This window comes from Hippopotamus amphibius, chromosome 5, assembly GCF_030028045.1.
Source record: "Hippopotamus amphibius kiboko isolate mHipAmp2 chromosome 5, mHipAmp2.hap2, whole genome shotgun sequence".
In the NCBI taxonomy this organism is placed as follows: Eukaryota; Metazoa; Chordata; class Mammalia; order Artiodactyla; family Hippopotamidae; genus Hippopotamus; species Hippopotamus amphibius.
This window is the reverse complement of record NC_080190.1, coordinates 36,623,422-36,648,578: the sequence shown is the minus strand read 5'-3', so window position 1 is coordinate 36,648,578 and position 25,157 is coordinate 36,623,422. Positions and strand designations below refer to the sequence as shown.

At 36.3% G+C, this 25,157-nt stretch overlaps 1 protein-coding gene across 3 annotated transcripts in view; it reads left to right on the top strand.

The window, feature by feature from the left end:
- Nucleotides 1-20,791, top strand: part of BTAF1 (B-TFIID TATA-box binding protein associated factor 1) — an 88,626-nt gene extending 67,835 nt beyond the window's left edge. For all 3 annotated transcript variants that reach the window (XM_057735145.1, XM_057735146.1, XM_057735147.1), the window contains 13 exons: nt 5,219-5,371; nt 5,603-5,724; nt 5,815-5,982; nt 7,575-7,652; nt 7,794-7,923; nt 9,933-10,074; nt 10,220-10,350; nt 11,949-12,074; nt 13,527-13,679; nt 15,857-16,068; nt 17,335-17,494; nt 17,823-17,993; nt 19,250-20,791. In XM_057735145.1, coding sequence (XP_057591128.1) covers nt 5,219-5,371; nt 5,603-5,724; nt 5,815-5,982; nt 7,575-7,652; nt 7,794-7,923; nt 9,933-10,074; nt 10,220-10,350; nt 11,949-12,074; nt 13,527-13,679; nt 15,857-16,068; nt 17,335-17,494; nt 17,823-17,993; nt 19,250-19,393 — 1,890 coding nt within the window. In that variant the 3' untranslated portion in view covers nt 19,394-20,791. The remainder of the gene's footprint in view (nt 1-5,218; nt 5,372-5,602; nt 5,725-5,814; nt 5,983-7,574; nt 7,653-7,793; nt 7,924-9,932; nt 10,075-10,219; nt 10,351-11,948; nt 12,075-13,526; nt 13,680-15,856; nt 16,069-17,334; nt 17,495-17,822; nt 17,994-19,249) is intronic.
- The last annotated feature ends 4,366 nt before the right edge of the window (nt 20,792-25,157 follow it).

The following is a 25,157-nucleotide window of genomic DNA, read 5'->3' as shown; positions in this document are numbered from 1 at the left end:
AGAATTGTTTCTGAGTATCCTTGGTAACATCTAGGTAAAGATTCTGTTCTGAAGTTTACATGAAAGGTAAATTTGAAAGATGGTAATTGAAAGTGTAAAAAGCGAATGATGTCTCTGTTGGGTTATGGAGAAAGCAGACTAGAAGGCTGAAGTTGGAGAATTTTGGAGTATATTCATGTTACAGAAATAATATATGTGGCCAATGTGGGAAACAGAAGTGGCTTGAAGCAAGGGAAGAGCCAGGACCCTACCACTTAGCCACTTAATATATTTTTATGGGATTTTTGTAATTCAGGAAATAAGTATATATGCAGTTCATCCATGTTGTAGTATGTGTCAGTAGTGCCTTTTTATGGCCAAATAATACTCTGTTGTATGGAGAGACCACATTTTGTTTATCCATTCATCAGCTGATGGACATTTGGATTATTACCAGCTTTTGGCTATTATGAGTAATGCTCCTATGAACATGTATTTTATGCTCTTATAAACTCTTTGTATGGATGTATGCTTTTATTTCTTCTCTCTTTCTCTCTCTTTTTTTGGCCGCGCAGCGCGGCATGCAGGATCTTAGTTCCCTGACCAGGGATCGAACCTGTGCCCCCTGCAGTAGATGCGTGGGTTCTTAATCACTGGACCACCAGGGAAGTCCCTGCTTTTATTTCTTTTGAGCAGATTTTTAGGAATGGAATTACTAGATCCTGTGATGTGGAACTTTTTACGAAACTGCAAAACTATTTTCCCAGAGTAACTGTACCATTTTATATTTCTACCAGCAAAGTATGAGCATAAGTTGGATAGCCTCTCTGGGGAAAAAAAAAGTTTGGCTATATCTGGTAAAGTTGAAGATTCCCTTTCCAATGACCCAGCAAATCTATCCTAGGTATATATCCTAGAGAAATTCATAATACATCCAAGACACATCTTCAAGAATATTTATTATACCATTATTTATAGTAGTCTAAAACCACTCAAATATTTAGTATCTATAGAGTAGACGTGTTAACTGTGGATTATTATATTGCAGTAAGAATAAACAGTACAGATATATACAACAATTAGTGAATCCTTAATATAAGGTTCTGTTTTTATGAAGTTCAAAAATCAGCAAAAGTACATGGGATGCATACTTAGGTGATAAAGATAGAAAGGTAAAAAAGAAATTGCCATGAAAATCACTAAAATGATTACCTCTTGAGGAAAGGAGAGTGGGTTATCACTGGGAGGGAGCTTATGGGATCTTGTTAGGATGATAGCAGGGTAGTTTTTCTTAATCTGGCAATAGTTAGAAAGGTGTTTGTTTTATAATTTATTAATCTGTACATTTGTTTATATATTTCTCTGCGTGAATATTTATTCTGCAGTAAAAGATGTTAAAATAACCACCATGACTAAAAAAATACTAGGCTACTGTATCAAAAGACCCAAGTGACATTTCCCCAATTTTTTCCATCCTCTGCTTCCTAGGTCTTATTCATACCCTTTAATTTTTGGGCCTTGCATCATCTTATCTGTAAACTTAAATTGGTTATGCTTAGTCCCCTTGGTCTTTTTTGGCTTTGAAGTCAATGTGATGAGACACCATCATGTGTTCTTTGAGCAAAGGAGTAGATGATGAAAGCAATGTTTGAGGAAAATTAGTCTAACAGCTGAAAGCAGTATTTTAAGAAAATCAGTTTAATAGCTGTTTGAATGTGGATTAGAATGTAAGTGCCCCCAAACAGAGCTCAGACCCACTGTGAGGTGATAAAGGTCTAAACTACTTTTTTTTAAGGGAGAATAACAGTACTTGATAACAGATTGGCAAAGAAAAGAGATTTTGAACATCAGAGATTGAGAAAAGATTGGTAAAATTCCCTTTGATGGATGTGAAAATTACAAGGATGTGATGAATATTTTGCTTCCAGCCATGATAATAAAACAGATTTACCCTCCCACCTTAACTAGAAAAGCAGACAACATTTCAAACAACAATTTTCAGACATTGAACAAGGGGAACAAATGAAGTGCCCTAGCCTGGAGTGAGTTTCCAGACCATAGGGCAGGGAAGTGAAACCTAAACAAAGGCTCGCAGAGTCAGAGTGCAGGGAGGACAAGATGGGTAGAATTTGCAAGGCAGAGTACCTGAGAGGAAGTAGCTGCACAGAGAGGAAGTTCCAGAGGTCCACACAAAGGCTGAGTATTCATTCATCTGGTCATATGTATGAGAATATCTGTTTGAGACTTGATGGGGCGGGGGTGCTGGAATCAGAAAGAAGTAGGTAGAACAATTCCCAGAGCACACACAAGGTCAGAAATAGGTACTTCCACCAAGCTGAGTCAAAAGACCTACCATATAGGGCACTGAGTATAGTCCTTAGAAATATATTGCCTGAGTAGTGGGGCCAAATTAACCCTTGACAAAAGACTGATTTGAACCCACTTTAACAAAGCTTAAAAGCAAGACTTAAAAGGATCAAATTGGTTTCAGGTAATTTAACTACATCCCGGGGGGGGGGGATTAACCCCCAAAAGTTCAGTACCCTACAACATATAACTTAGGATGTTTAGTACCCATCAAAAAATTAACCAGAGGGAGTCCCTTGGTTGCCTAGTGGTTAGGATTCCAGGCTTTCACTTCCTACTGCCATGGCCAGGATTCAGTACCCGGTCAGGGAACTGAGATCCTGCAAGCCGCGTGGTAGGGCCCAAAAAAAAGTTAACCAGGAGAAAAGTCAGTCAGTAGAAGCAGACCCTGAAATGACCCAGATAATAGATCTGGTATACAAGGACTAAAATGTGCTCCATATGCTCAAGAAGGTAGAGGGAAAGCATGAGTGTAAATGAGCAAAATGGGAGATAATAAGAAAAACCTAAATTGAACTTCTTGAGTTGAAAGATATAATTAACAAGTACACACTGGATAGGATTAATAGCAGATTAGATGCTGTGAGTTTGAAGACAGCAGTAGAAATAAGAATGTCATGCAAATTGATTTCTGTTCCACTTTATCTTGATTTGCTCTGTTACATCTTCATAGGAAAAATCATGTAGTTTTCTATCAAGGATTCGGGGAGTATCAACCAGTGGTTTTGATAGAAGCTTTAATTCCCTGCACTACTAGTAACTCTTGCTGCTGGCACTAAACAATATTTATGAATCCTAATCATTATTAGGGAATGGCCCTGTTGTATGACCTTATGTTTGGTTGTCATTTATTAAAAGGTCCATTAGGATAAATGTTTAAATAAAGATTTGTTATTTCCTTGTAAAGCATTGTGCAGAAAGGCTTCATTTTGATGGTTGTCATTATGGTAATTTGATGTGTTAAAATATTAGTTTCTATCTTACTTGACAGAGTTGTCCATTCTAAAACCTTTTGAGGGAATTCTCTAGTGGTCCAGTGGTTAGGACTCCATGCTTCCACTGCAGGGGGCACAGGTTCCATCCCTGGTTGAGGAACTAAAATCCCTTGGACCAAGCAGTGGGGCAAAAAAAAAAAAACCCAGAAAACAAACTTGAAAATATAACAGCAGTCATTTTAAGACTGAGTGTACATACCTCACTCGTGATACTATTTCTGGGTATTATAAGGAACATATATTCTAATTGAATTTACTTGGAGTTCTGTTCTCAGAATCTTACATTTCTTAACTTTAACTTTGCATTTCTTAATCATAGGGAAGTAGTTCTCAAACTTTTTGGTCTCTGGACCTCTTTACACTCTTAAAAATTAAAGACCCCAAAGCGCTTTTGTTTATCATATTTTCTGTAATAGAAATTAAAACTGAGAAACGTAAAAAGATTCATTAATTCACTTAAAGAATAAATCCATTAGAGTTTTGAATACATCTTTTACCAATACATGTTTTTTTTTTTTGTTTTTTTTTTTGGGCACACGGGCTTAGTTGCTCCGCGGCATGTGGGATCTTCCTGGAGCTGGGATCGAACCCGTGACCTCTGCATTGGCAGACGGATTCTTAACCACTGCGCCACCTAGGAAGCCCTTACCAATACATGTTTTGTAACATGCATTGGTCATTTGGAAAACATTGGTTCCCTGAGTTATGTAAATCTTTTAAAGGTTGATACATTTCATCATACAGTAGCAAAAAATCAGGCTCATTAATATCACTAACAGAAAATTATTTTTAAATATTGGGAAGTACCTGCAGTGCTAAGTTTCTTTTGGAAGCTTGAATTTTATCATTGGCAACAACTTATGTCAGTTTTCCTTGAAGTGACAAATTGATTTTTGAGAAAATATCAGCCAAATACCCAAGTCAGAATAACCATAGTTTGTTAGTCCACTCAAGTAAAATGTTGTTCTGTAAAAAATGGCTAGGTCAACTCACAATTTTAAGAAATCTTGGAAGTGCTTTTCCTAAACATATTGTACTTTCATATGCGTGATATGCAGCAGAAATACTTTATGTGTACTTCATATTTTGTTGCACGGAATGTTAAAAAGATGTGCCATTCAGAGGTTGAGGTTTAATAAAATTATTTTTACTGCTTCAAGGACATTCTTAAGTGAAACCAGCTTTTTAAAAAAAGGCTGGTGCATGGCTGTGAGGAATAAATAGTGACTACAAAGTACACTTAGTGACACTGCCTTGATTTTTTTCTCAGGCACAAGCAGTTTTGCCCAGCGTTACTTTTGAGCATCAGAGCAAATGTCAGACAGTGAAAAAAGCAATGTCTTTCTTTTGTTATGAAATAGCTGACGTCAATAACGCTTTGAAAAGGTCTTAGAAATCCTGAGGGGTCTGCAGATCACATGTTGAGAATCAGTACCATGGGGTATCATAACACTAAAATTGAGAAGCTCCAATAGCAGCATTTCACTTAAAAATAAGCTATACAACTTTATTTGCCTCTTTATCAAGTGATGCATGGTGCAGGAAAAAATAAGTTGTAACTGTGTTCTTTAAAATATCTCATGTGTTTATTTAGTGGTCTCATTATAGCACTTTTAAAACCTGTCAAGTTCTTAAATATTTGTCTTCTAGTCCTTAAAATCATACTATTTTTGAACTGCTTTTTTCTCTGCATTTTTATGTATACACATATGTTTTATCTTCGGTATTTTTTTTTTAATTGAAGTATAATTGGTTTACAATATTGTGTTATCTCTGCATTTGTGTTTTGATAAGACATGAAATGATTTCATAATCTGAGGATGGAAAAATTAATAAATAGTAGCAAATAGTTTTAATACTTTAAAAAATAATTTTAGGCAGGCATTCCAGACCCTCCAAATATGTCAGAAGAATTAATCCAGTTGAAAGCCAAGGAGCGACACTTTTTGGAGCAATTGTTAGATGGGAAAAAATTAGAAAATTACAAGATTCCAGTACCAATCAATGCTGAACTCAGAAAATATCAGCAGGTAAAGTTTTATACTTATAAATATAAATAGTGACTCTTCCTTTTAAATGTGCTTTAAGGAGTTTAAAAATTGATTTAGTTATTAAATTCTTCTGTTTAGTGTCTTATACCCATTTATTTCTCTTTTCCTGTAAAAATACAGAATTTTTGGTCTGTGTAAACATGTTCTTTACAAGAAAAAATTTTTTATGATCTTTCCACATTTATCATTTTTCTCCTCCCAACCTTTCAGGATGGTGTGAACTGGTTAGCATTTCTTAATAAGTATAAGCTTCATGGAATTCTGTGTGATGACATGGGTTTAGGAAAAACTTTACAGTCCATCTGCATTCTAGCAGGAGATCATTGTCACAGGTAATTTTAAATGTTATTTTAAAAGAAAGCTCTCAGATACTGAGCAGTATAAACAAGCTGGTTAATTCATTGTGTTTCGCTGTTGTAAAGGGCCCAGGAATATGCAAGATCAAAATTGGCAGAATGTATGCCACTTCCTTCCTTGGTGGTTTGTCCACCAACATTAACAGGTCACTGGGTGGATGAAGTAGGTAAATTTTGCTCCAGAGAATATCTCAATCCATTGCATTATACTGGACCTCCCACTGAAAGAATAAGGTAAGAACTGTACAACTGAAAAATGTTTAATCTTTTGCTTTAAGTAGTTGGGAAGAATAAAATTTATTAAAATGAATTCTAGTTAGCTTTTTTGGTTGTCAGACATAGAAACTTTAACTTATTTAAGAAAGGTGAGTGAATATAATAAAGATATAATCAGTGAGACTCATCAAAATTCAAGGACTTTAGCCATTAACAATCAGTTGGGCTTTCTAAGTTTTGGAGCTGGGAAACTATCAGGAACCAAAACCATTCTCTGTGCCTTTCTTGGAAGTCTTGTGGTCATAGCATCTCCTCCGTGCTTCTGTTGTATCCTCATTTTCTACTCACTTTACCAAGAGCTCCCTCTTACTTCTTCCCTCTCCCCAGAAGTGCTTTTGGTCCACAATGGCTTGCTCTAGTTGCCCTGATACTATAGAAACACTACAGTTCTATTAGTTTTACCTTCTTTCTATCAACTAGTACATCTCTGATACTAAACACAAATGTTGAAGAGTGGTATATCATTGATTTCAGTTCTTCTTTTAAAGCTTGGAGAGTCACAGATTGCTGATTGTCCATAGATGTGCTGCCCTTCTGTTTAATGATAGCTAACATATATTGAGCACTTACTGGCCAGGCATTATTCTGAGCAGTTTTATTTACATTTATGTAAAATTGTGTATTCTCATAATTACCTTATGAGGCATGGGTGCTCTTGTTCCCAGTCTGGAGATGAGTCTAAGACGTGGGGCCTGGGAAGAAAGTCACTTAGCTAATTAAGTGGAAGAAGGTCATGCAACTAATTAAATGTAGATTTTGAACACAGGCAGCTCAACTGCTTGTACTCAGAATTTACTGTAAAAGAATTCATCCTTTTACATGTGGTAGAAACTTACCTCAGACTAACTTAAGCAAACAGGAAATTCATTAATTAAATTGAGAATCTCAGGGGGTGAATTCTTGCTTCAGGTACATCTAATTTACTATTCTTCCCCATGCATAACTTGTCCTGGTCTCTCCTGGACTTCAGTCTACTGTTGGTAGATAAGATGACCATGGGCAGTCTTAGCCCTACATTTTCCTAGCTTAGCAACTATAATAAGCAGAGATCTTCTCTCTCCCATCATGAATATATCAGTGCTGGAGATGACTGACTGGCCTTGATTGGGTCATGCCCCCAAACCAGCCTTTGTGGTCATGGGATAAAATGTTGTGAACAGCTTGACCTGATTAAAATGCTGTATCTCTTTGGCGATTATGGGGACATGTGATTGATAGCTTCCCCTGTACCCCCTGGCACAACATGGAATGGTGAAGGAATAGTGCCTCCAAGGAAGAGGTGTGGGCAGATAAAGTTAAAATGACCTCCACATTTTGAGTCAGGTACGCATCTCTTTTCTAATCAGACTGAGTTAGGGCAACAAAGCCAAGTCATAAGAAGAATGGCCTTCAGGTAGCAGAGCCGTGGATGTAGAGTAAGCGGAAGGGAATATTGGGCTTAGTAGGCAGGTTGAAAGCACTTTATACAGTGGCATCTGTGGTTTCCCCTTTGAAAGTATCTTACAGACTTTGCAGATTCCCCATTTAATAATATTTATTTTTAAATACAGGTTACAGCATCAGGTGAAAAGGCACAATCTGATAGTGGCGTCATATGATGTTGTGAGAAATGACATAGATTTCTTTAGGTAAGAATTAAAATTTTTAAAGAAAAACTTAGTACCAAATTCAGAGAGACTGAGTATTTTCCTCCTTCAAAGACTCTTCATATTGTTCCTGATCTGACATATAGTAAAAGATGCTACCCATTTTTTGTTTTTCTTCCTTAGAAACATTAAATTTAACTACTGTATTCTTGATGAAGGCCATGTCATCAAAAATGGAAAAACAAAACTGTCAAAAGCAGTAAAACAACTGACTGCTAATTATAGGATTATTCTTTCTGGAACACCAATCCAGGTAATTATTTACTTATGTACTTTTTTTTTTTTTTTTTAAATAGTGGCCATGTGGAGAGAAGGCTTGGCATTTGATAGTGAATTAAAGAGGTTTTTTTTTTTTTAGTTTATAGGAATGATAATTTCCACTAATTATCTTGCTTTTATAATGGTTCATTTGGTATGTAGCAGTATCTGAGCAAACTAGGTTTTAAATCTCATATTCAAAATGTAATTTTAGGCTATGTAAATATAAGTCTTATGTCCAAAATATGGGAGACATTAGTCACACTTTCTTCCATGTTGGCCGTTTTCCTTCTGCAGTATAATACAATCTGATTTAACATTGAAAAGCTAGAGATAATTCAGAGGTAAATTGTCATAGGAGAGGTATGACTACTTGAGGTTAGGAAGCATTGAAGGAAAGAGATTGTAGAAGTTTATCTTGGGAAAGGAAGGAGATGGCTGAGCTTGCAGATGTCTTTAGATACTTTTGAGAGATTCTCTTATCTTCCAGAGGAATTGGTTGCAAATGTTCACACCTAGCTTAGATAGCCAACTCTGATGGGAAGATATCCTCTCTCATTCTCCAGTTGATGGGAGGGTAAACACCAAGTGACCTCTAAGATTGCTTCTGACTCTTAAAAAAATGATGGTTCTTTATGTGTTTGTTATTTTTCTTTTAAATTTATTTTTGGTGATGGACTGGTTACTAAAGTAGTGTCTATTAAGTGAACAATTCAGATTTTAGTAACCACAAGAGAGGACATAATTACAAACATTTGAAAATTTAATGGAAGTAAGGAAAAGTACATTTAAAAGGGACTTCCCTGGCGGTCCAGTGGTTAAGACTCTGCCCTCCCAATGTAGGGGGCGCAGGTTGGATCTCTGGTTGGGTAACTAAGATGCTGCATGCTGCACGGCACAGCCCAAATAAATAAGAAAAAAAAACTGCTCTTTAGGTTTGATATATCAAGGTTTGTTTTGCTTATATGGAAACTTCACAGTATTTTAAAATAGATTATAGCTTTCACAACAAAAGAAGTATTTGTTTGCTTAAAGGCTCTCTCTGTTTTTCCCTTCCATACTTGAGCAGTTTAGCTGTGAAGCTGTAAGGTGTGTTTCTGCACCAAAGAGCCGTGGTAGCCCAAGAGTCATGGGGGAGAGCCTAAGTGGGATTAGAAGGGTGTCAATATAGGATGGCAGCCCAGCATGGTGAGCCAGAGCTTGAGCAGGGTGAGGAGGGCTTCTGGAAGGGGTAGACAGATGGGATGGTACCTTAGGATCCACACATACTGGGAAAGAATCCAAAATGAAAAAGTGTTGATTTCTTTTTTTTAATGAAGCTCCAACAGTAGAATTGGAAAGAACCTGTGCCTGTTCCTCATGACCCATAAATACTGGGTAGACTTGACCTATAATCAAACTCTCTAGGTTTTCCTGTGTTGAAGAAATGGTGATGTTGGCCACATTTCTTAAATCTTGCTGTTAATCTGAGTCTCAGAGTTGAAAGAATCAGAAATGTATGTTCATTTTTCTGCTCTTCTATTTACTACTTGATAGAACCCACCAGTAGTATTTAAATACTATGGACCAAGGCTTATTCTGGTGGAAGAGACCTGAAAGTTTCCTCCAAATAGGGTAGAGTATTTTCTCCAAATTCTACACATTAAAATATAGACTCATAGGGACTTCCCTGCCGGTCAAGTGGTTAACACTTTACCTTCCAGTGCAGGGGGTGTGAGTTCGATCTCTGGTCAGAGAGCTAAGATCCCATATGCCTCATGGCCAAAAAACCAAAATGTAAAACAGAAGCAGTATTGTGACAAATTCAATAAGGACTTTAAAAATGGTCCACATCAAGAAAATCTTAAAATATATATATGCAGTTATATATAGACTCATACCCAAAAATGTGGTGATAATCTCTTATCTGTGTCATCCCAGTGGGCTTTCATTAATGTTCCATTTTTAAGTATAAGGAAATAATCCTAATACACAAGACAACCGGTGTTCCTTTCTTATATTCAGAACAACGTTTTGGAGCTGTGGTCATTATTTGATTTCCTCATGCCGGGATTTTTGGGGACTGAACGCCAGTTTGCTGCTCGATATGGTAAACCTATATTAGCAAGTAGGGATGCTCGAAGCTCCAGTCGTGAACAAGAAGCAGGTATGAAAAAGAGATATAATTATATACTCTGTGCAAGTGAATGTAATTTATAACTTTTGGGAAGCCATTTAATCTTAGTTATTAAGATAAATTAATAAGGATAATAATAATAAATAGAATAAAATTAACTCTATATTATTAATAGGTGTTCTTGCGATGGATGCACTGCACCGCCAAGTCCTGCCATTTCTTTTGAGAAGAATGAAAGAAGATGTTTTGCAGGATCTACCACCCAAAATTATTCAAGACTATTACTGTACTCTTAGTCCTCTCCAGGTTAGGAATCTGGTGATTGCGATTATGGTTGTTGGTGCTATGTTTATTAGTGGAATGCTTTGAATAAGCCACAAAAGTATTAAGTGAAGAGGATTTGCCTTTGGTTTTATCACTCTGATCTAGCTTCTACTTCCTTAGACTTCAGGAATATTCTGTTTCAAACATGTATAGATAAAACCTAAATGAATCTGTTTTGATGTGTAAGTACACATTTGGGTCTGTGCATTTTGAATATAGCATTAAAACAAAATCCAGTATCATAATTGCTTTATTATATGTCTAGTTAATTGAAAAAGTTGGAAGGTTAAAATGATAAAGAAGTAAGCCAATGTTTTATAAGAGCCAGAAATCTGCCTATAATGTCATATCCTTACAGCAGCAGTATAGGTTTATATATCAGGGCTGAGTTGGGAAGTGGGACCTCATCCCTTTTAAAATATTGCCAGTAAATTTTCAAAATAAGTATTGGCCTCTGCACAGTTCTGATTTTGTACATAGAAACCATTATCAAAGGAATTTACTGTGTGCCTTTCCTTGTGTAGTATTTTTGTAAAGGGGAGCTATCTCTTGTCTTATTAAGATATGGCCTATAAGCAGAATTTTCTGTTTGAATGTTTATTTTGTATAAGTTAGTAAGCATCAGTCTGTTTCAGTATTAGAGTTGATTTAGTATGGTCAAATGAATTAAAGATATACAGACATACCTGGAAAATAGTTTTTTTCCCCTCCAGTGTATACACAGTTAACCTTTTAGTATTTATCTATACAACTTCAGTTTAGTGGACAGGACACTAATTTAGATGCTAAGAGCTCTGTGATCATTTATATTATCTACCTCATCTCTCTGAGCCTCCAGCCCTCATTTGTAAAAACTGGATTAATATTTCTTGAAGGAAAAGTTTTAGAGGTAATGAGATGAAGACTTTTTAAAGTAAGTATAATAAAGAAAAGGTGCCATATGGAAAAACCTGAGATGATGTAACGTCGGCATAAAACACATTTAAGTAGTCTGGAGGGGGTGAGCTGGGGAGGGAAGTGACTTTTGGGTTTGTTTTGCATCTACAGGTTTTTATTCTCTGACTTCTGTTCTTTAGCACTCTAGATTTTCTTCCCTTTCACATTGTTTTAGCATATACAAGGCAGGAACCCAGACTCCAAGGAAATACCTTAAACTTGGTATGGGTTCTGCAGTTAGTATCCTTTTTAAAACTTGGTCTTTTGAAACATACCTATTAGGGTCTTGACCATGTAACTTAAGGAAGATTTCCTCATTTGCTTGTAGGAGTTCAGGTTCTCTTTTATTGGTAATGTATTTATCTTCTTGAACAGAGTAGAAAAACTGGATCTAGGACTATTTGACTATTTTAAAAAATATTTTAGCAGCCAAAACAATGTATTAAACTTGTTTTCAAAATGTAACTTAAAAGGAATTTACCAAGATGCAGTGGCTTATCTGTAATCAAGTAGTGAAATGTAGGTATCATAATTTATTTTCTTTGATGAGGGCTGATTTAAATTACTGCTCTTATTGGCCTTTGCTAGTTATGTTTTGAACAATTATAAATATACTTACTGCTTTCATGGGGGGAATTTTACAGGTTCAGCTCTATGAGGATTTTGCTAAGTCTCGTGCCAAGTGTGATGTTGATGAAACAGTTTCTTCAGCTGCACTTTCTGAAGAAACTGAAAAACCAAAGCTTAAAGCTACAGGCCATGTATTCCAGGTATATATTACAGTCCACTTTTTAAGTGATGTTAAAGAATGTTCTTTAGTGCAGCAATTTTTACATGGAACACTGAAATATGGGTTTATTTAATTTTTTTTCAGTATTGTGTATACATTCTTCAAAATAGGTAAAAGTACCAATTTATTTTCATAATCATAATTAGTAATAAGAAATTTAATATTAAAATTAAAAACCACAGTATATGTTTGTATATTACATGAAAAGAAAGGTTTTAAAATAGAAAACCTTTTATTTTCTATTAAAAAAATATTTACCTGCTACAATGCAGTAATTTTTCTAACCTCAGGGGTTATTTAAAGCAGTGGACAAAACAGACCCCTTTCCTTGTAGAGGTGAAAAATGATTAAGTAAAACATATGTCATGTAAAAGAAAATAAAATGTAAGTAAGGGGTTATACAGTATAGGAGTCAGGGTAGGTTGTGGTCTTCAACAGAGTAATCAGGGATGTCAGTGAGAAGGTGACATTTGAGCAAAGATCTGAAGGAAGATTGAGGCATGCAGATATGTGAGGGGAAGTGATTTCAGGCAGAGGATACATAAAGTAGGGAAGTCCTGAGACAGATGATGAACGTGCTCAAGAAAAAAGAGAGAGTTTCAACTCACTTTTTTTCTTTCCCTTTTGAAATATTCCACTGTAGTATACCCCCCAAATCCCTTTGTCATCAATAAATTAAATACTGTAGCATTTTTAAAGATAGAAATGGGAAAAGGTGACTTTGAAGGCTTATGCCTCCCCCACAGTTTCTGTCATAGTGCCCAGCAGTGGAGCTTACTGATACAAATCTCTGTGCCAAGGGTGAGACCCAAACCATAAGGCAAGTAAATGACAAAAGACAAAGGGTACGCCTGAATCAAGAAAGAAAAAAAAGACCTTAGAGGGTTATATTTCTCAAACACAACCACTTGAAACACAACCACCTAGTTCCACCTTACCTTTCCCACCACTAGAACAGTTGAATCAAAATACTGTGTAGAGGGGAGAGATTTACAGATGTATAAGGTCCTCAAGAAGTTTTTTTACTCACTGAAGTTTGAGAAACCTTTCTTCAGGAAATGATGTCTAGTTCTAGAATTGTCTTTTAGCATTATCAGGCACTTTGAATGGGAAAAGATTAGCTGTAGGAGCTAATAAATGACATTCTCTCCATCATGAGAAGCTCACTGTCTAGTGAGGGAGATAGACATAAACAGTACAATTTGTACAAGTTATAAATGCTCTCACAAAAATAAATACAAATTGCACAAGAAGCACAGATGAAGACATCACCGATGAGATATTTGAACTGGTTCTTGAAGAATGAGTAGGAATAGTGAGAAGAGGAAGAAAAAAGCATTCTAGATAGATGGACTAGCATAGGAAAAGATACTGAGATACAAACACTTGTGGCATGTGAAGGACACTTGTATATACTTTTTTCCCCTTAAAGGCATTACAGTACTTACGTAAACTGTGCAACCATCCAGCATTAGTGTTAACACCTCAACATCCAGAGTTCAAGAGTACTACTGAAAAACTTGCAATTCAGAATTCTTCTCTCCATGATATTCAACATGCCCCTAAACTCTCAGCTTTGAAACAAGTAAGTAGGTCTTTTAAGTGTTAGATGTGTGTTGTACATTGCTGATCTGTAAGAGTAGGACAATCTGCTTTTCCAAAAGATTACTGATGTGTTTACCATTTCTTCTGTTTTTAAATTTGGTTTGTTAAATTTTTGATACAGCTCTTAAAAAAATTATGGTAAAATATATAACATATGCCATTTTAACTATTTTTAAGTGTAGAATTCTGTGGTATTAGTACATTCACAGTGTTAGGTAACCATCACCACTATTTATTTCCAAAATTTTTCCATCACCCAGATAGAAACTCTGTACCTATTAAGCAAAAACTTCTTACTCACCTTTTCATAATTCCAAGGAACCTCTAATCTACTTCTGTCTATATGATTTTGCCTGTTATAAATATTTCATATATTTGTTCTCTTGTGGCTGACTTATTTCACTTATTTTCAAGGTTCATTCATGTTATATAGCATGTATCAGTATTTCATTCATTTTTAAGTTCGAATAATACTCCTCTATTGTTGTTACCACCACCACCACATTGTATTCATCCAGTCATGTGTTGATGGATACTTGGGTTGTTTCCACCTTCTGGCTGTTGTGAATAATGCTGCAATGAACATTAGCTTATAAGTATGTTTGAGTCCCTCTTTTTAGTTCTTTTAGATGTAGACCTAAGAGTGGAATTGCTGGATTATATAGCAGTTCTGTGTTTAACTTTTTTAGGAATTGCCAAACTGTTTTCCACAGTGGCTGCAACATTTACATTCCCAAGCTATATGCCAGGGGTCTGACTTCTCTACATCTTCACCAACACTTATTTTTCTTTCCTTAATGAGAGCCATCACAACAGTATGAAGTGGTGTCCATCCGCTGATTTGATTTGTTAACCCTAATGACTGATGATGTTTTTCATGTGTTTATTAGGACATTTGCATACATTCTTTGGAGAAATGCCTGTTTAAGTCCTTTGACTTTTTTCATTGGATTGTTTGTCTTTCAGTTGAGGTTTAGGAGTTTATATTCTACATAGTAAACCTTTATCAGATATATGATTTGCAAATACTTTCTCCTGTTCTATAGATTGTCTTTTCACTTTCATGGTAATGTCCTCCATGGTTTCTGATGAGAAAACAGGTGTTAATCTCATTGAGACTCCCTTTTACACGAAGTCACTTTTGGAAATTCCTTGGCAGTCCAGTGGTCAGGACTCGTTGCTTTCACTGCTGGGGCCCAGGTTCAGTCCCTGGTCAGGTAACTAAGATCCCACAGTAGTGTAGTGCGTTGCAGGGGGGTCACTTTTCTCTTGCTGTTTTCAAGATTCCTTTTTTTGTCTTTGTCTTTCAACAGTTTGGTTATGTGTGTCAGTGTAGATCATTTGAATTTATTTTTCTAGGAACTGCCTACTCTGTCATTTTGCTCATATCACTCTTTGGTACAGGTTTGTTTTTGTTTTTGTTTTTTTAATTTATTTTTATTTTTTGGCTGCATTGGATCTTCGTTGCTGCGTGTGGGCTTTCTGTAGTTGCAGAGGGCGGGGGCTACTCTTCATTGCAGTGTGCAGGCTTCTCATTGCAGTGGCTTCTCTTGTTGCAGAGCACAGGCTCTAGGCGTGTGGGCTTCAGTAATTGTGGCACTCAGGCTCAGTAGTTGTGGCTCACAAGCTGTAAAGCACAAGCTCAGTAGTTGTGGTGCATGGGCTTAGTTGCTCCGCGGTATGTGGGATCTTCCCAGACCAAGGCTCGAACCTGTGTCCCTTGCATTAGCAGGAGGATTCTTAACAATTGCGCCACCAGGGAAGCCCTGGTATAGTTTTAAAAAATGGAGCTTTTAAAAATTCTAAAATTTGAAAAGGTTAAATTAAAGGAACCGATTTCAAGTTAATGTAAATATTAATACCATTTAGTTCTTCTTGCCTTAAAAATTAAGATCTTACTGTAAAATCTGGACTTTACTGTTTTAATTTTTTGTAGTTATTCTGGCTTAAATTTTGTTGAGAATAACTAATGGGTGAAGATTTTAGATTTCACATGGGCTAGTGTAGAAAATGTTATATAACGGTAGCCCAAAATGCTAATCTGCTTTTCAGGTCACAGGTAAGTTAACCTTTTCTCACCACAAAGAGAAACATTTATTTTGGTGAGATTGCCTACTTTTATTGGACACCTGTATAACAATTGATTCTTTTTTCAAGTTGCTGTTGGACTGTGGTTTGGGAAATGGCAGCACTTCCGAGAGTGGCACAGAGTCTGTTGTAGCCCAGCACAGGATACTGATCTTCTGTCAGCTTAAAAGCATGCTTGATATAGTAGAGCATGATCTTCTCAAACCTCACTTACCCTCTGTCACTTACTTGAGATTAGATGGTAGCATACCTCCTGGTCAGAGGCATTCCATTGTTTCGCGGTAAGTGGCTTCTAAAACTCTTATAAATCAAGTTATATTCAATGTAGTATTATTAACTTACATATGTTTGCCTCATGAACTATTTTCTTTGGCTAAATATCTGCAGATGTGTTTTTTTTTTATTATATAATTCAACCCAACTAAATCTTTACCTTTTTAAAATGCAAAAATACAATTGAATAGTTTAGTTGGGGGGCGGGGTAGTGTGACTGTATTAGGAAAGTACTCTTAAGGGCATGAAAGAAATTTAACACATCAACAAAAAGTAGAGATAACTACTTTCCCCCTCATCTATTTTTGGGGGTTGGGGTAGGAGGAAGCAAACAAATGGCTTAACTAAGATCTTTATCCTGATCCCTCTGTCTCCACTGAAAACAAGTTGGAAGTAAGCTGGCCTAGCTTGGAAGCAGAATCGCTAAGTGCAGTGTTTCTTATGTGAGGTCTGCTCCCTGTGCTTTAGAAATCGCAGGGGTTCATTTTTTAAAAATGCAGATTCCTAGTTTCTGTCCCAGGCCTGCTGACTTCAAGAGTGAGGATTTTTAACAAGCATCCCTAAGAGATTTTTTTAGACACAAAACCGTTGGGGCTCCTGAAGGGACTTTGAACCCAGGTTTGACTCCTGACTCTACCATTGAGGCAGTGTTCTCTTGGGCCTGCTTATTATCCACACAGCCTGAGAGTCTCTCAAAGAAGGACAATAATAATGTCCTTATAGAGCTATTGTAACAAATAACATAAAGCACATAAAGTACAAAGCCCATTGCTTGACTCAGAGTGAGTAATAAATGGTAGCTTACTAATGTTAGTTTTCCTTTTTCCTGGAAGCTACTAGATATCCTTTGTCAGTTGTCTTCTAGGACTAGTACAATTTTAGCAACTCTCAGCACCCTAATCTTCTACCTTCCCTGACTGATCTAACCTTTCCCTGACACTCCTGTCTCCATATGTTAAAGGTTCACAGTTGGGTTTTGTCTTAATAATAATTAGTGTTCCATTTTTGCAGCTTAAATCCATTTTGCAGTTGGACTTAATTGCTAGGTATGAAATTTCTGACATGTTCTAGAATACCTTCTTCCAACTACTGAAGATGTTATGTATACTAAAAGAAGATAGTCTCAACTCAAGTGGTCACAGAAATGTCTGATCTTGGATTTATAAAGCAGTGTTCTCATTTGTGCTCTATAATTTTTATTAAACAGTTCAGTGTGTTATTGGGACTTTAGGAAGAAATGTACTAATTTTATTTTTTAATATCTATGTTTTTAGGTTTAACAATGATCCATCCATAGATGTTCTCTTACTTACAACTCACGTTGGTGGCCTGGGGCTTAACTTAACAGGCGCTGACACGGTGGTATTTGTGGAGCATGACTGGAATCCCATGCGTGATTTACAAGCCATGGACCGGGCCCATCGCATTGGGCAGGTACGAAGTTAACAGGTGTTGTGCACTGGGGAAAATAATTCCCCCAAAAGACAGGAAGCCTTGCTTTAAGTTCATACTCAGTAAGTGCTGTGACATTAGGCAAGTCACTTAATCTTGTGGCACCACTTCCTCATGCATTAAATGAGGTGCTTGGGCTAAGAAAACCTGGGACACTGTCCATTCCTAATATTCTGTGATTGTCTGCAAAGATTTTAAGGTTATGGGCACAGATAAATAAAGTACTTAGCACAAGCCCTCTTACTTGGTAAATCTTAAAGCATATCCATTAATTTGTGCTACAGTTGCTTAACCTCTTTTTCTCATTCAGAAACGTGTGGTTAATGTGTACCGATTGATAACCAGAGGAACGCTGGAAGAGAAAATAATGGGTTTGCAGAAATTCAAGATGAACATAGCAAATACTGTTATTAGCCAAGAGAATTCTAGTTTGCAGAGTATGGGCACAGATCAGCTCCTTGATCTGTTTACTCTTGATAAGGTAAAGAACATACAATTTGTTGTACCTTTAATGTGTTCACAGACTTCTTGGTAAAAGTATTAAAACGAGCAGCAGAATGCATTCACTTTAGTATCACCTAGACAACCCTTTGAGGGAATTTTTGATATCCAGATAAAACTCTCCAGAATACTAGGGAATGTTTGAAGTTTTAACTTTCTGATTGATGTCTCCAGTGTCTTCCCGAAGTTTTCTTTCTGTCGTCTTTACCTAATAAAGGACATCTGTCTCTGGAGTCAGCTAGACCTGGGTCTGTGTTTCTTGCCCTGCCTCCTACTAACTGGTGACCTTAAGCAAATAAACTTCTAATGTAAAACTAATAGGGTTGGATTTAAAGTCCTATGTAGGTTCAGAAAATCAACTGTACACTCAGTATAAATTATGGTGAGGGCCTTATATAATGCAGTTAAACTAGCTGTAATAACAGAATTATAGTGTCCAAATTTGAGAGAAAGTAGTTCCACTCTACTCTGTGTATGTTAAGCCACATTTAGAATATCATGCCTGGCTCTGGGTGCTCTGTTATAAACTAGCAAATTGTGAATCCCCAAAAGATGGCCAGAATAAAGAAGTGTTCTTCAGTCATGGCACGTAAGGTAAGGTTGAAAGAACAAGATGTGTGGAACCTAGAAAAAAGGCTCAAAGAAACATGGATTGCTTCAAATGTATTTTATTCTTTTTGAAAGAATATTCTTATGGGTGACTTTCGACGAGCAGAACTGGGCTCAAGGGGTGTTCCAGGGAAGCAGGAGCTATTACTGTAAGGATCTTGTTGGCAGAATTTGAATATGGAATATATATATATATGAGATCTTAATATACCAATATTAAATTTCCTTAATTTGATCTTTGTACTTTGGTTATGTAAGAGAATGTCTTTGTTCTTGGGATAAAGGGCTGTAATATCTACAATTTACTCAAAAGACTGATAATTTAACTATACATCTAATACATCCATAACACACACACACACATACACAGATATATACAGGGGGAAAAAATGACAAAGCCAGTGTGACACAGTTCACGATGAGTTCTTTGCAATGTTTTTAAAATTCTTCTCAAATAAGAAGCATTAGATAAATTTAGTCTATCTTATGAGTTCACGAACTTCCCCATATTTTGAAATGTTTAACTCTGTTGAAAAGTGCACTGTTAAAAACAAATGTGATATTTTAAAGGAAATAAAATTCCTGAAATTAATCTTTCATTTTATCTTACTGCCAATTTTTCTTAAGGATGGCAAAGCAGAAAAAGCTGACACCTCTACTTCTGGAAAAGCAAGTATGAAATCAATTCTTGAAAACCTGAGTGATCTTTGGGATCAAGAGCAATATGATTCAGAGTACAGCCTGGAAAATTTTATGCATTCTCTCAAATAACTATCAAATATTGTAAATGCAATTGCTGCTAGTTCAGTAACATTTCTGCTGATATTCAGCAAATTTCAAAGTTTATGGTGAACTTTTAGCTCAATGTGTAAATAGATCTGAAGAATATTCAGCATAACGCTGGTTCTTGTTTCACTGGGGGGAACAAGTTATTCTCAAACATTTGCACTGTATTAAATTTAAATGTTAATGTGAAATGGTTTAAAATTTACATGCTGAATAGCTGCAGAGCAGAGGAACCAAACCAGGTTTACATGTGCTACCATGAGGTGTTCTTACTGGGAACAAGCCTCCTATCTACGTAGTCACTTTGTATAGGATAATATCCAGGAGTACTTTAGTGTTCATGTACATTTTTTCTTTTAAATACAACTTTTTTTTATAAATGATTAAAACTAGGGCTTTTTTTTTTTTAATAAAAGCCTTAATGAGCCATAATTTTAAGAATAATGACTACAATATTAATGACGCTTGGAACATGAAAATCTTAGACAATGAATTGAACCAGGCCCTTGGTGGAAACCTTTATATATTTAATGCAAAGGCATAGTGTTTTTCAAATCTTTAACATCATTTTGTCAACTTTTAAAATATATCAGCTATTCTAAATACAGGTAATGTTCTATTTAAGGCTATCATAACATCCTATTAAGAGGGTGTTTTTTTAATTTATCTAAGGGCTAGGATATAGCCAGATTCAGAGAACATATGTACTCAATAGGTTTCAATCATATATATATAATATATTTTTTGTAACTATGAACATACATATACAGTTTTCCAGAAGTAGATTTTACACTGTTTAGAATTTCAAAACCTATGGTGAAAAGACTGTTTATTGTAGTAATGCATGACTGAAGTATAAAAGGAAGAAACAGTTCCTTTATATACACAAACATACATAAATACACATATCTGTATGCACAGACGTACCTATCCTGCATCCACAAGGGTGCTTGGTATCGATACTAAAATCATGTAGCTATACTGGGCAGCAACAGTAACTGGGCAGGAAGCTGACTAGGGTTAGAAAAGTGAGCTCGATGGTGACGGTGGGTATATGTGTATAGATATGCATGTATGTGTATGTATATAATTTTATAAATTTCACACAAATTAATACATGCCTGTGTGCATATATATGTATGGGATATATTTGTATATACATGTACAGGAAATGAACATCCCCCAGGTTTGTGGCTGGCCATACACATAGGCATTGGTTTAAAAACCATCAGACCTCAGCTGTAAAATAACTTTTTTGTTTAAATAAAGTTATACTGTTCTGCAGCATTTAGACGTGGACATGTGTCACATTTCAGTAGCTTTGACAACCATATTGTAACATTAAACATAGCATTCCACAAGAGAATAAAAAAAAATGTTTAACTGTAAAATATGTGCAACTGTGTGTTATTTGTAGGAAATAATCACTAGAAACAGCAAAAGATTACTGGTTTAGATATGTTCTAAAAAAGCTCAAGAACTTTTTTCTTATTAAATGGTTATTTTTTTCCTTATTTAGGATTTATGGTCAAATTTTGTAGAAGACCAAAAGGAAATTGTTGACTTTATATAGAATATCCATTGGAAGCTGTTTGGGAATGTGACCACTTAGAGACAAAAGTGGGGGAGCTATAAGAGCATAATAGAAATTACAGAAAAGTAACAAGCACTGCATCACACATCTGTTCCAAACATTTAATCCCAGTACAATATTACTCCTCCTGATAAAAGACAGACCTCCTCAATTCCCAGAATACATGCTGGCATCAGTGGAATATAAATGAAATTGATTGCAGGAACATCTGTTATCAAGTGCCAGAGTACTCAGTGTGAATCTATAAAGCAAAAACTTGAGTTGTGCCACTTAACAGAAAACATTTGCTAGTCAAACAAATCAGTGTCAGACATCAAAAACTGCCTCCTGCTTAAAGAAAGGGTTCCTACTAGTCTCTAGCAAATTCCCTCAAACCAGTGAAGTTCTGTTGAAGGATATAGGGGCTGAGATCCTATTATCTGTGTAGAAGCAAGAGCTGTGGTTTCAAGCTTACAGGAGTAAGTGGAGCTATAACTAATCCTCTCCTTAAAGCCATGAAGAGTTCATATATTGAAACAAGACCAGTAGAACTGTCCAAAAGCCTAGAATCATGAAGTCATCTATGAGAAATCAGAATCCCAGAATACCTGCACCACAGGTAAGCTTAAGGTTGGGTTAATGCTAAGTGTATAGCTATAGGAACCACAAATCAAGAAAATAACAAATCAACTCTAGGACCCTAGCAGAAGCAAATACAAAACTGCCCTATAGGAACAGTTTCAGATAGGGTCCCATAGGATTACCACGGGGCGAAGATCCTAAGATTAAACTCACACACACACAATCTACAGGAGGCAGTGAACTACCAGGAGGAAGAGGCAGTGGATGCAAACAGGAGGATCTGTTAATTAAAAACTGCAAATAGAATTATCAGAAAGACCATACAGTAATGATTATATATGAAAATAAGGAAAACATTATTTAGAAGTTAGGCAAATTTGAAACATTCATAAATGAAAAAATGTGGCTGGAATTCAAAACTTCATAGTTATCAATGCAGATTAGACACAGGTGAAGAGAGAATGTGAACTGGGAGACTGATCTTACAAAATCATCTATGATGGGATAAAGAGATGGAATGATAGAAAATATGAAAGAGCAGGCAAAAATCATGCAAGATGGAACAAGAGCACCTAATAATACAGTTCATAGGAGGATCCAGAAGGAATGGGATGTGGGAAAAGAGAGGAGTCATCTTTGACTTAACTCTAATTTTTACACACCCCTGCATCCAGTCCATCAGCAAGTGCTACCATCTCTGGCCCCAAAATATATTCCAAGTCTCTTCACCATACTCCATCTCTACTGCTACTGCTATAGTTTCTATCATCTTAACTCTTCAGGACCACTGTATTCTAACTGGTCTTCCTGCTTGCCAAGCCTCCCATAGCTTCCCATAACACTCATACTGAATCTGAACTCCTTACCATGGTATACAAGCCCTATGGGTTCTGGCCCCTGCCCGTCTCTCTGACTTTCTCTCATATCCCACCATATTTACCCCAGTCAAATCAGTATGTCACCCTGCTAATCCCTCAATGTAAAACCAAATGTGTTTCCATCTCGACTTTGGTTCTCGCACAGCCAGGTGAATGGTGCCATGGGGATATGGAATACTGAAAAAGGAACAGATTGGGCAGGGGGAGAGTAGGAAATCAAGAATTATCTTTTGGTCATTAAATTGAGATCATTGTTATATCAAAGTACAGATGTTGAGCCTAGAGCTCAAAGGAAAGGTCAAGACTAGAGATATAAATTTGGAAGAGAGTATTTTTAAGGAACACATGGAGCTGAAGGGGATCTCTTGCAGTGTTATTTACATAGTGAAGCACTATATAGCAGTGAAAAATCAATACGTATAATAAAAACATGGATAAATCTCAAAAACGAGGTTGAATGAAAATAATGAAATATGTATAGTTTCAAGTCTATATAAAGACTAAAAACAGGCCAAAATGAAATACTGTTTAGGGATATACAAACAAATCACATATATGGTTATTTTACATTTGGAACATAAAACACTGAGTGACAGTCATATGCACAACACATTGATCACTTCCTATTCTGTACCAAACACAATGGGAGAAGCTTAAAGACCAGCGAGGAGGGGACTTCCCTGGTGGTCCAGTGGTAAAGAATCTATCCTGCAATGCAGGGGACGAGGGTTCGATCCCTGGTCAGGGAACTAAGATCCCACATGCCGCGAGGCAACTAAGCCCACATACCACAACTACTGAGCTCACGTACCTCAACTAGAGAGCCCCTGTGCTGCAAACTACAGAGCCCATGCGCTCTAGCACACGCCACAACTATAGAGCCCACGGGCCCTGGAGCCCATACACCACAACTAAAGAAAAGAAAACCCGAACGCCACAACTAGAGAAGAGAAAACCAGCACACCACAACAAACAGCTTGCACACCACAACCAGAGAGACGCCTACATGCCGCAGTGAAGAGCCCACATGTGTCAACTAAGACCTGACACCCCCCCCACCACCAAAAAAAAGGGACCAGTGAGGAGGGAGGATACCATAGGCAACAGCTGATACATTAATTTCAGATGTAGACCTCAAGGCAAAAAATATTACTTGCAATAACAAGGGGTATCTCATAATGATAAAGTGATTTGAGTTAACCAGGAGGTTATAACAACGCCAAACTGATATACACCTCAAAGTCCATAAAGGAAAAATAGACAACTATATAAAAGGAAATGGACAAGTCCAAGGTTATACTTAGAGATTTTAACACACCTCTTTCAGCAGAACAAGCAGACCGAGGTGGGGCGGGGGAGGCAACAGGATATAGATAATTTGAATAATACAGTTAACAAATGTGACTTCATTGACAAATCCAGATGTACCCAACAACTGCAGAATACATTCTTTGGAAGCTTATGTGGAACATTCACCAAAACTGACCACATGCTGAGCCATAATGCAAGTCCTGCCTGGCAAATTTTAAGAAATTAAAATCACATATATAGTGTCTACTTTCTCCACTCCTGTTCAAGGGAGTGTAGTATTTGCATAAAGATAGATCAGAGATATCACTGAGGTCCTTCCTAGTGCAATATGGCAATTAAAGGAAAGCACGTGCATCAGAAAATGAGACAAAGCTTTTAATTTACAATGATTCTTTGTAGAAAGTTCTAAAGAATCTACAAAACTGCTAGAATTGAGTTTAGGAAGTTCTCCAGATACATAGTCAATATACAAAAAGTCAAATGTATTTCTATATACTTGGCAATGAAAAATTGGAAACTGAAAATTTTAAGCACGCTTTATATAATAGCACCAAAATCCATAAAATAAGTCTTAGAAAATATGTAAAAGGTTTTGTGCTGAAAAGTATAAAATGCTGATGAAGGAAATCAAAAAGATCTTAAAGAGATACACATTATGTTCATGGATTCAACACTCAAAATTGTTAAGATTTCAGTTCTCTCCATACTGATCTATAGACACAAAGCAAATCCAATAAAAATTCCAGGAGGACATTCTGTAGAAATCAAACTGATTCTAAAATTTATATGGAAAGGCAAAGGAACCATAGTAATCGAAAACAACAATGTAAAAGGAAACGGGTGGAAGACTCACACTGCCAGACTTTAAAGCTTACTATAAATGTATAGTAATCAGGAGCGTGGAGCACTGGCATAAAGACAGGTTAACAGGACAGAACTGATTGCCTACAAATGTAATGACAAATAGTCAATTGATTTTCTACAAAGGTGCTAAGGCAATTCAACAGAGAAGATAATCTTTTCAAAAAGTGTGTGTCCATATGCTAAAAAACAAAACAAAACCAACAACTCCAAACATACCTTACGTCTAATGCAAAATTTAATGCAAAGTTAATCATGGACATACATGATAAACCTAAAGCTGTTTAACTTCTATAGAAACAGAAGACATCAGAGAATATTTTTGTGATGTTGGGTTAGGCAAAGATTTCTTAGACATGATACCTAAAGCGTGATCCATAGAAGAAAAACTATGTTGTACTTCGGAAAAAATTAAGAAATTCCACTATTTGAAAGACACTAGAAAGAATGAAGAGCCACAGCATGAGAGAAAATATTTTCTAATCACATATCTGATAAAAGGCTTATATCTTGAACATATCAAGAACACATAAAGAACTTCTAA